Below are 12,603 nucleotides of genomic sequence, written 5' to 3' on the forward strand. Positions count from 1 at the left end.
TGTTGGAGGTGAGGCCTGGTGGAAGGTGATTGGATCATGAGGGCAGATTTCTAACAAATGGTTTAATATTCTTTGGTGCTGTCGTTGTGATAGTGAGTCCTGAGTCCTCTGAAGATCTTGTTGTTGTAAAGTGTGGTACCTGCTTCCTATTCTCTGTCTTGCTCCTGTTTTTCCATGTAAAGTGCTTGCTCCCACTTCACCTTCCATCGTAAGTAAAAACTTCGAGTCCCTCCCAGAAGCAGATGCTGGAGCTATGCTTTCTGTACAGCCTGCAGAACCACTAAGTTCAGCCTCTTTTGTTATAAATTACCCAGTCTCGGGTATAGCAAGGCAAGGACTGGCTAACACAGTTGGTGACCTATTACTGTCCTTCCTCTCTGGAGTATACACAGATTCACAATCCGGATTTTATAAGCTGGCTCTGAGATGATGCAGTTTTCTCTGAATGAAGCTCCCGAGAAAAGCAGGCCATGTTGCTGATGCTACTGCCCCTGGGATCACACTTTGAAAACCATTGCTCCAGAGTGGAGATTTTCAACTAAATTTGCACATGAGAACTGCCTACTGTACAATTTTTTTAAACGCTGATGCCTGAAGTACTACTCCAGACCAATTAAATCAAAATATCCATGGGTGAAGTTCAGGCATCGGCATTGTTACACTCCTCTCCCATCACCCATTGATTAATCTAATGTACAACATGAATCGAGATCACAGAGAATAAGTTTGTGTGTCAGTGACAGAAAATTAAGGGTATGCCTCTGCTAAGACTTGGCTCTGAAGTACTTGTACATTACTACAGGAGTTTAAGGAATAGTGGAGTCGTGAGGTCTTGATATCAAATCATTATGAAATTTTAATCTCCGAATCATATAGATAACAGCTGGTATAACAGGCTTGCTTTTCTTTGATGACATGTTACAGTGTACTTTTAAATAGGCAATGCAGTTCTTGTTTCTTTGATAGAGAGGACACAGGTTACAGAAGCTTGATGAGAAAACTAAATTTTCCTGGTCATATCTGGAATGGTGTATTATGCGTGCATGTGTGTGTGCCCGTGTGCATGTGTGTAAGACAGAAAGGAATTGCGTGCACTTTTTAATGCCCATAGCAAAGCTAATTAGTTGCTTATTATAGCTGTTGCCTGTTTACCTCAGGAGGATTTTTATCGCTATCAATATAGTCAATTTGTTGTTATCAATTCCCGCAGTTTCAGTTTTACTTTATTCCTGCCTAAAAAGATGTGTTTTCCCTTACAGTTATGGTTTACCTAAATTTTCTTAACCTCTTTCATGTATATATGCATTCATTCCTTAATTCAATCATTCAACATATAAACTGGGACAAATAAACCCTAAAAATCTATTAAGGTCTCAGGATATATTTCATATATATATTTGAATATATATTTTCTATATGTATATATATATTTAGAAAACAGAATTCATTCAGAGTAGTTTTCTTCTTTAAACTCCCAAATGTTTGAATTAAACACGTTTCTATCCTTCACTCCAATTAACATTTATTGGTATTTAGTGCCAGACCCTAGCACTATGTTCTAGGCACTATGGAACTCAGAGTGAACAAGATAGCAAAGCCCTTGTTCTCATGGAGTTGGAAAAAGAAAGAACAAATAAATAAGAAGGTAACATCCTATAATTAATAATTAAAAGAGTTGATGTGAGAGAATGTAACAGGACTTGCTTTAAACTGAGTTGTCCAGGAAGATTCATTAAGGAGGTCAAATGGATGCTGAGACCTCAGTGACAAGAGGGAGCCAATCATGCCCAGGGAAAGAGCCAGGGAAACAGCATTACAGGCAGGGACAAAATTAAGATAAAGGACCTGAGATGGATCGGAGTGTGCCTTGTTCCAAGATCAGAGAGAAGACAGTGGGCTAGACTACAGTGCACAAAGTAAAAAAATGGGACAAGGATTTTGAATATACATGAAGCTTGAGATGCCTGTTAGACACCCAAGAGGAGGTATCAAATAGGCAAGTGCTTCTCAAAGTTATTTTGCATATGAGTCATATGAGGATCTTGTTTAAAATGCAAACTGTGATGCAGTAGATATGGAGTGAAATCTCAGATTCTGTATTTCTCAAAAGGTTCCAGGCAATGATCCTGCTGGTCCTGGACCACATGTTGAGTTGTGAGGATGTAGACAGCTGTGCATTTGTGAGTCTGCAGTCAAACATAAAGAGAAGAAAGAGGCCAAAGAATCACTTGAACCTGGGAGGCGAAGGTTGCAATGAGCCGAGATCAGGCCCCTGCACTCCACACTCCAGTCTGGGTGGCAGAAAAAAAAAAAAAAAGGTAGAGAAAAGAAAACCAGAAAAGAAATTCTCTTTAAGCTATCAAAGGGGTGGAGATGGTTTGTGCGGAGAACGGTTACAAAATACCTGCCACAAGCTTTCTCATAGTACATGTGATGTGGTAGCATCAGCGTGTTCATGGAAGTGACTCAGCAGGCTGACGTGGATGCTATGTAACTGTGCTCTAGACTGTACTTGGAGTTTCTGTCTACTTGCTCTGCCTTTCAAAGTCCATGGTTTTCATTTCAAAACAGCAATGTTTTCCCCTTAATTGTTACTATAAGCAGTTTGTAACAAGAGATGCTTTTCCAGATACCTCAGATCAAGAACTGTGCAGCTTTGTAAGAAATAGGAAGTCAGTCTCCTCAGAATATGGGGTACATATCTAGCTGTACCCGCTAAGGGCAGCTGTCCCATTACTGCCACAGTGTGCAGGGTCATATACTTCATGAGAAGAGATGCACAGGGAGATGGAACTGAAGAAGATTCATAAGCAGCTTGGATTTTGTCTGCTCCCTGCATTTCCCCAACTCCCAAAACAGAGAATTGCTCTCAGTATTCCTGCTTCAGAACCATGCAATGTAATTATAATCAGTATTTCTCTTATTTTCTTGAATTTATTTTTTTCAATGGTTTTAATGAATATTTCCTAGAAAGTTCACAATACTCATTTCGATTTTTCAATTTTTATTCAAATTTATTCAAAGATCATACCACCTGGCTATTACTAGAGAGGTCTAAATAAATACTAGAACTGACATTTCAGACCCATGTGTAATAGTACTGCCCCCATATAATTTGCATAGGTTACAGAAATGTTTTTCTTGAATAGTTCTCCTGCTCCTCATCTCTGTCTTTGATATATTAAATCTTATAGTTTCTGGCAGTAATTTCTAGGACAATAAACAAAATTTCAGCCACTTCAACTTTTAAGATAACCACTAAAAAAGTCAATCCCCAAAAATTATGTGATGTAATCAAAGCACCATGAATCAAAGGAAAACACGCATTTCATTAACTTAAAACTATCTTAATATTCTTAGGATTACAATGATATTTCCTTCTGCTATTTGAAAGTGATCTGAAAAGTATAAAAGCAGATTATGATACCTGTATCAACCTATTCTTATCACTGCAATTTAGACATCAGGACAAAAATAATAGCTTACAATTTCTCAATAGTTGAGTAACACCATGCTGGTTTTTACCATAAGTGATGAAAGGTAACGTATGGCAAACTGGATGCATGTAACAAACACGGGAGGTTGTAATATGTTTCCAGGATGTGGCATCTTGCCATTGGCCACAGCCTCTTGGAAGCAGATAAAGTCACTGAAATAGTTAACAGACGTTAGCCATACTCGAAATATGAAAGTTCTATTGCTAAAATTAGGTAGGGTCAGATGGAGATTTGGCTTTTGGTCCATAACTTAACTGACTTGGCAAATGAATAGTTGAGATCCAGAGGCATAACGAATGATATTGAGGCCACACACTCTGCACACTACGCAGGAGCTCGTAAACTACTGACAATGTGTACACTGTGCTAAGCCTGCCTGATCAAGTATTAACACAGTATCTGATTCTTGGGGAAATATGAAGTCGATTTTCCAGTCTACTAAATTAAAAAGTTATTTCTACAAGCGCAACAGAGAACTTTTTTCCATGTTCAAAAGTATGACAACAAGTTTATTATTTATCCTCAGCTTGCCATTTACCTGATGACTGATACTGCTTTTTGTTGACTTAATCTATCCAGTTATAATCTTTTTGAAAAGTATCTCTTTTTTTGCCACCCTTGTCTATTATTTGCCATATCAGAGCAAGTTGACATTAATGATTTTCAGATGAGTATTGTAGCTGAAATTGATCTTCTCAACCTTAACTCTTAAATCCACTGAAGTCAGGCATTGAAGGAGGCTTGTGCTACTTTAGAGTTTGTGGTTTTATTCACAGCTTTGCAAATAAAGTCACCAGCTTCCATCACTTTGTGTAGATTCACACCCTGGTGAGGAAAAGAAAGAATACCAGGAAGGCAGAGGAATTAGAGAAATAAAAGACAAAACATAGCCTTTTAAATTTTATTAGTAGTTACTTAACCATTTAAAATTCCTAAACAAAGTGGTGTCGGTGTTATCAATTCTGGGGCAACATTTGTTTTCATGAATAATGTTGTCAACATCTTAGATTTTTCTGCTTTATTACAGCATATCTTGAATTTGACCCTTGTCTAATAATATAGGTAGACACACTTGAATAACATCATAATTCAGGCTGGTGTCTAAAGTCTAGGAAGGACAATAATGGAACTACAAAAACAGTCTGCAAAACAACAGTGAAGGACAATGAAATGATAATGTTTTGGGGAAGTTTATAGATAAGAACTGACTTAGAAAAAAAAACACTATCCTCTTTATGAAGAAACAAACTTGAAAAAGCTGTAAGGATTACAGAAAAGGTGAATGCATATATATACATATATGCTTTTAAAATCAAGGTCAGAAACACTAGTATGATATTGAAGAAGGTAGTCGCAAGTGAAATAAAATGAAGTAGTATTTACTACACATCTGGAACTTGTTTGCCTGAGAGGTTGCACTGTCTGAAAGAATAAACAGAATCAACAAAAGCTTAGGAAAATCCCCGGATGACAGATATGCAGTTGGGTATTAAGGCCAAGTTCAGGGCATGGTCTTGGCTTTGGTGTAATGAAAGGGTCACTATCAAAGTCTCCACCCAGCACTTTTGTTGTCTCAGGAGGAGGCAAAGCACTAGGAGGATTAAGCACAATCTTGCCCTTACATGGCATTTCATAAGCTTCTATGTTCTCCCTCAATATGAACTAGAAACACTGTGGGCTTAAAATGAAAAATAGCTTTCCTTGCTTTTAAGAAGTACTCTTTAATAGCTATGGAAACATATCACGGCTTTTCATAACCAAATATCATTTTAGAAATTAGAGGCATTTCAATATAGCTAATTATGTATCTCTTTAAAAATTAAAAATATTTTGTAAAATGACACATAATTTTCATGATGTGTTTTTATTATAAAGTTGTTTTCAGGATCCTAACATTTCCTTTGGTTTGAGAAATTTGGTTTTGTCATAGTAATGGATTTATGTGGAGTATTTGTTAGGTACATTTTTAGTTTAACATCCTTAATCCAATGATACTTAAATTCCATAAACAATTAACTTCAGATGCCTTTCACTTATAAATTACAGCCAGCAAGGGTTGATAGAGAGATTTTTGTCATTAATGTTTTTCTTCTCTTTGCAGTAATTCCATTTGTAACAATTATGCAGTAGAATTTGTTGGTTTCACAGCAAAGAAGATTTTTGTTTTGGCTTTTCTCTACCACTTTAATCAATAGATATCATTTTGAAACAACACTGTATGTATTCTTAAATCATTTAGCAGGTGCTTAAATATGCCTCATGTACTATGATAGGTTGTGGAGCTTCAAGAACCTCATGTGGAATGTGGTTTCTGCCTTCATGATCAAGCAGGCAATATGGACTCATAACAGAAAATTCTGTACCATAAAGCCACAAATAGAGATATGCCCAGGTTATTATGGAGGCAGAGATGTGAGGCCACCAACCCATTGAGGGGGAAATAAAGCAGAAGGAAATATGTCAGGGAAAGGTGCCAAGAAGGGTAAAGCCTGACCCGAGTTTTATACCAAAATTATAAAAGAGGATGGAGGATGTATGGGGCACTGTTCATAGGCAGAGAGAAGAGCAGTCCAAGATACCTTAATAATATCATGGCATAGATGGATGAAGATGAAATAAACCATTAGTACTGGAAAAAGTAATAATAGGCCAGATGGTGTGATAGAGCACAGCCTTGCTTTCAGGAAATTAGAATCCACTGATGAGTGCTCAAGGAGAAGTAGAGCCTATTCATACTTGCATGTTAGGTGTAATCCTTTGATGGTAACCTGGAGGATAGTTTTAAAGGCAAGTCTGGAGCCAGTGATGAGCATAGAGGATGAACGCTCAGGAAAGGGATGCCAACCTGCATCAGTGTAGTCACAGCAGAGTGGTAAAGAGGGGACAAACAACCCAAAGCTATCAGTGGAGTTCAATTTAGTCATCTAAATTTCTAAGAAAGGAACTATTTATGCTCATTTTCTGTCATTGGCTTCTGATAGTAATGATTAAAATCTGATATAAATGAAATAATATTTATTTCTCACCAGAGAAGATAAGCAATAGCTTTTTGTGTTTACAGGCAACAGCTGTTGGTGTTTAGTGCCAAGTGAAATCAGTCTTTCTATAAATATTTATTGAGCGTCTTTATGCCATAGGTAACAGGTATGAATAAGCTGTCATAATTGCTCTGTGGTTGCATGGGAAGATAGACACATAAACAAGATTATGCTCTAACCTTTTGGTAAGTTTAGAGGGACTACAGAGGGGAACAAGAAAACATTAAGGGGAGGGATGAACAGTTTGACCTGGGGACAGACAGGGAGATGCTAGATGGCATTTTTTTAGGATGGTGGTGACTGACTTTCCAGGTGAAATGGAATATGAGGTATAAAGCCATTTCATGTGGTAGTAGAAACCTGAGCAAGGGGTAGAAGTGAGGAATAAAATGCTCTAAAACTGTAGACTTGAAGCAAGTTTAAGCTGCAGGCATGTCAGTGTAAGTAGACTGATGGAAAAGGAGGGATAGGAGAAGCAGAGAGTAAAATCCATTTTATAATACAGATGATGATTTTATATCTCAGAAAGAAATTATAAATGTCTAATCATCTGTGATTTTTATATCTTTTTAAAATAAAGCTGTTCCATAGACTAACAGGTCGTGCTAACAATCATAGGACAAAACAAGATGCTGATTGTGATGGATGTGGTTATACAGCGCGTGACTTTTCAGGTACAACTTGCAAAGAGACTATTCTTGCCATCCAGGGTCTCACATGCTAAGTATTATGAAGTTCCTCTTTTTCACTGATGATTTACAACATGTCCTGGGATTTTCTCCAGAAGCCGTAGTTGTCACTGTGACAATCATGATCTACGTTTTATCCAAGAAAAACATTCATACAAAAAACAAAACTGCAAAACTCAAAAATCATAAGAGCAAAGACACAGACTCCAACTCACAAAGTGTATAAAATCGAATCAGATAATACATGAAAAAGTACTTTAGAGATCATGAAGCACTATAAAAATAATAGCATTATTGGTGATTGAGCTATAGCAATGAGTTAATTCATGAAGCCCCCAAAAGAATTTTTATTGTATTTTCCTACTGTGCATTTTAGCAAATAGCGAAAGTATAGTAAAACGTTGACCTCAAAATTGCTTCCCACATCTGAGAAGCATTGCAATTTGGGGCTGCAAGGAATGCATGAATATTAAAATATGTTAAAGCAACTTACCGTATTGAGCCCCAGGCCATTAAGCATATATATCAAATCCTCAGTGGCTACATTCCCAGAAGCACCCTTTGCATAAGGGCAACCACCTAATCCGGATACTGCAGAGTCCACCACATTAATTCCCATCTGGAAAAGAAACCAAACCACCTAAAGCTTGTACATTTATGGCATGTAAATTGTTGCATTTCTAGTTAACCTGTGGTAAAGAGCAAATAAGCAAAATCTGAACTGGTTATTCAAATATGTTACTTACCCAGCGGCCTCTAGAACAGTCCCTGGAGTGCTTATTTCTTTTATGGCTAATCTTGTCTCTGAGGCAACAGAAACTCTGCTAAGCCTCTCTGGAACTAGAATAATCTTCGATCAAAAGTAAAATGGTATTGTTTGTTGATAACAGCTCAACTGTACGTGGTGAAGCTCAGAGTAAGGTTAATTTGCTTCAGGTTTTCACATATTATCCAATTCTCAACATGAAATATTTTCAACATTTGAATTCAACATCGAAATGCCTTAGATGACTGGTACGTGTAGGGGAGAGGAGAGAGAAGTCACTGGGTTTGAAATAGGATTTTGTGGGCCCACTTTACTCATTCGACTTACCCAATCTTTATTCATAGAATCATTACTTTGTACGCAAAACTCCACTGCTTTAGAAGAAGGAAGAAATAATTAAGAGGCAAAACACTCGCCACCAGCCTTAACACCAGCTCATATTTATTGGGTCCTCAGTAAGGGCTGGATGCTGTTATTAACAAATTATGTGTATTAATTCACAATTCTCCCCAAAACTCATTCTTTCTGTGAATTGGGGATGCTTGTATCATCCCCAATTCACCAAAAGAAAACTCAGGTACAGAGGGATCAAACAATTTACCCAGAGTCAACATCTGGTAGGTGAAGTCCTCTGACTCCAGGAAATCTACACTCTGCCTTGATGTATAGCTTTTGGGAACATGAGAGTTGGCATATGATCTTGTGCTTAGGGATATCATAGGTGGAAGGGCTCTGTGTGTGCTGGAGAAGTTATGGAAGACATGAGCACAACAGGGTCTGAGAAGGGTCCTGGAGATCAAATGCTAATAATATGAGAAGAACAGAGACAGGCATGCCATTCCTCTGTGAAAGGTAACAGTTTGGTAATCAGAAGGCACAGTAAAGGCTAAACTGATTCTTCACTCTTGGGCATTAACGAAAAAGTAACATGACCACATCGAAAATGAGAAGCACCTGGAAGCAGAGCTCTTGGTCAACCAGCTAGATGAGTGGTTCTTAATTACAGCTCACTGCTACATCCTCAGAGGTTTTGATTCAGAAGGTCTGGGCTGGGACTTGACAATTTGAATTTCTGACAAGATCCTGATTGCTGATGCTCATGTGGGAATCTCTTTCTTTCTCCCTTCCTTCCTTTGCTTCTTTACTTTTTTTGATAAACTTTTGATTTTAAAATAGTTTTTGATTTTTACAAATTTGGGAAGATAAAACAAAGTTCTTATGTATCACTCAGTTTTCTCTATGGTTAACATCTGTTACAGAAAACATTATTCAATAATATGTATTAAAGCACAGCAAAGATGACTTCTTTAGGAATACTGCAATAGGCACAGGGACCACATGCAATGCAGGAGAAATAGATTGTGCTGAAATCCAAATACAGCACAGGCAAGGGAGAATTTATGGCCAAGGAGTGGAGTTGGGGTCAGTGGATTAAAAATTACTAGAAAAGATAAGGGTGAACAGAATTCTGGCTAAACTGACCTACCAGGATTTTTGCTGAAGACAGGTTAGGGTGATCAGACATGATCTTCGGGTTGGTGGAGGAGGAGAGACCTAATCAGATAGGGTGTTTAGATATTGAGTGTAGGGGTCCTTGTTAAAATGATTTAGCAGAAATTGCTGAAACTAGATTTTATGAGGAAGTGCAGAGGCGGGCTTAGAAGAAGTTTTAGAAGCCTGACTGAAGTTTAGTTTCTTTGTCATATCTTATATTATTATGGTCTATTTGTCATAACTAAAGAACACATATTGACATGTTTTTGTTCATTAGAATCCATACAATATTCAGATTTCTTTAGACATTTAAAAAGACATTTCTGTCTGGGCACAGTGGCTCACACCTGTAATCCCAGCCCTTTGGGAAGCCTAGGCAAGTAGATCACAAGGTGAAGAGATCCAGACCAGTCTGGCCAATATGGTGAAACTCCGTCTTTACTAAAAATCCAAAAATTAGCCAGGTGTGGTGACACACGCTTGTAGTCCCAGCTACTCAGGAGGAGGAGGCAGGAGAATCACTTGAACCCGGAAGGTGGAGGTTGCAGTGAGCCAAGATTGCATCATTGCACTCTAGCCTGGTGACAGAATGAGACTCCCTCTCAAAAAAAAAAAAAAAAAAAAAAATTTCTAAAGACATTTTTTAACTAATGTCTTCTATCTGTTCTGGGAACTTACCAGTATACCATGTGACATTAGTAGTCAGGTATCCTTAGGCTCCTATGAGCTGTGACAGTTTCTCTGAACTGTTTTGAGTAGTACAAGCCATGTTTGTTTGTTTGTTTGTTTGTTTTTGTGAGACAGAGTCTTGCTCTGTCACCCAGGCTGGAGTGTAGTGGTGCGATCTCGGTTCATTGCAACCTTCGCCTCCGGGGTGCAAGAGATTCTCCTGGCTCAGCCTCTTGAGTAGCTGGAATTATAGGCACATGCCACCATGCCAGGCTAATTTTTGTACTTTTAGTGGAGATGGGGTTTCACTATGTTGGCCAGGCTGGTCTCGAACTCCTGACCTCAGGTGATGTGCCCGCTTTGGCCTCCCAAAATGCCAGTCATGTATTTTGTACAGTGTCCTTCAATTTGGTTTTGTCTAAGTTTTTCTCATGTTAAGACTGGAGTTAAAGAGTTTTGGGAGAAGACCACAGAGGTGAAGTGCCATCCTCAAAGCGTTATATCAAGGATACATAATATCAATATGAGTTATGATGGCTGATATTAACCTTTATTTTCTGGCTGAGGTGGTAGCTGCCTGGTATCTGCAGTATAAAGTCTCCCCTTAGTCTTTCCATATTGTACGTTTTGGAAAAATGTCACTATGCATAGCTCACAATTAAAGAATAAGGAGTATCTACACAAAAACTTAGAATTCTTCTTTATGGGAAATTTGTCCATTTTCTCATATTTATTTATTCTTACATATATTTATGTCAGTGAGAACTCATAGGTAATTATAGGCATTTATTTTGCACTTTGGGTTATAATCTAATGCCAATTTATATCTTTTGTTGTGCAAATTGTTGAACATATGGCCACTGGGAGCTTTTTCAGTTGGGTCCTGTGTCCTTCAGGCATGCCGGAGGTACTGTGAGTTTTGATCCACTTTCCTAGAGTTTCCTTTGCAAGACTTAAAAGGGTACTTACCAAGTCTCACAAAGGAAGAACTACAGTCCTTAAAAAGCCCTAGAATTCTTTGGGACCTAAGGTAAGTTTAAAAAGGATAGACTATTTTTTTAACCCCCATTTCTTCTTATACTCTTCAACATGGAAAGGTCTCCATTGCTTTCTTTCCATTACCACAACATATATTACATAATGACCTGACAACCTTAGTCATATTCAGCAGTAAAATACTGGTACACTTAGGACAGTTTTCATTTCCTATGTACCAAAGCAGGAGGAATAAGGAATTATACTCTAGAAGTGAAATTTGTGGCATTGTCCGGTAGTTGGAAAAGGCAAGTATTAAGATGTTGGCCCATCTCTGGGAGTCTGCCATGATAGAAACAGGCAGGGGCATTTATTTACTTAGATGTTAAAACCGATCTATTCGGTGCACCTGAATATATCAACTTAGGAGCCAGAAATTTCCATGATTCTGCTCCTGTCATCCCCTTAGAATCACCTGGAGCCCTTTTCAAACGACTAATGCCCAAGCTTCTCCCCAAGCCAATAAATCAGAGTCTCTGTCCTAAAATCCTCCATGATTCTCAAAACCCTAAAGTAGAGTTTCTTATCTTTCCCACCCTTTATCAATCCGGGGGTATGAGTCAGCTTTAACTTTAGAGAAGCTTTGTACCCTGGGTCAGCAAACAGTTAACCAAGACTGGTCAGCATTTCAAGAAAACCAGGTTTTGAAAGAAGACCTAAAATAGTATGAATTAGCAAGTCAGAGGAATCAGCCTGATAGGTGAGAAATAGCTTCAGCCTGAAATGTGGATGATTCACTTTTGGGATCTGGAATCCACGTATCATGTTCCTTTTCACTACTGAGGATCAAGACCCTGCAACTACAGGAGTCCCAGAAGGGAAACTTGTTACCTTGTCAAAAGAACAGTTTTTAGTCTTAATTGGCCTTTTGGGAAAGAGTGAGGAAACAACAGCCATTCTTCTATTTTGTAACTAAAGGCCAATGTAACCTATTTGGGAAAAAGTGAAAGATGTATTTACAATAGAGAAACCAGTATTACCACAGAGGAACAATAAATGACCAGTGTCACACTAAAGCAAATATAAATAACCAGGAAAGCCAAAAACAAAAAAAAAGTTCCATCTCACATTAAATCAAAGATTTTGAGTGAAAACTATAACACTGAATTTTACACTTTCAGACAACAATTAAAAAAGAATGTTGGCGGCCGGGCGCGGTGGCTCAAGCCTGTAATCCCAGCACTTTGGGAGGCCGAGGTGGGCGGATTGAGACCATCCTGACCAACATGGTGAAATCTCATCTCCACTAAAAATACAAAAATTAGCTGGGCATGGTGGCATGAGCCTGTATTCCCAGTTACTCAGGAGGCTGAGGCAGGAGAATTGCCTGAACCCGGGAGGCGGAGGTTGCAGTGAGCCGAGGTTGTGCCACTGCACTCCAGCCTGGCGCCTGGTGACAGTGAGACTCTGTCTCA

At 38.4% G+C, this 12,603-nt stretch overlaps 1 protein-coding gene across 1 annotated transcript in view; it reads right to left on the reverse strand.

Moving 5' to 3' along the window:
* Positions 1 to 2,984: 2,984 nt before the first annotated feature.
* HMGCLL1 (3-hydroxymethyl-3-methylglutaryl-CoA lyase like 1) overlaps positions 2,985 to 12,603 on the reverse strand; it is a 151,292-nt gene continuing 141,673 nt past the window's right edge. The window contains exons 8-9 of the mRNA XM_017542921.2: positions 7,718 to 7,843; positions 2,985 to 4,322 (exon numbers count right to left, since the gene is read on the reverse strand). Coding sequence (XP_017398410.1) covers positions 4,221 to 4,322; positions 7,718 to 7,843 — 228 coding nt within the window. The 3' untranslated portion in view covers positions 2,985 to 4,220. The remainder of the gene's footprint in view (positions 4,323 to 7,717; positions 7,844 to 12,603) is intronic.

Source organism: Cebus imitator, unplaced genomic scaffold, assembly GCF_001604975.1.
Source record: "Cebus imitator isolate Cc_AM_T3 unplaced genomic scaffold, Cebus_imitator-1.0 Scaffold148, whole genome shotgun sequence".
NCBI classification, from domain to species: domain Eukaryota; kingdom Metazoa; phylum Chordata; class Mammalia; order Primates; family Cebidae; genus Cebus; species Cebus imitator.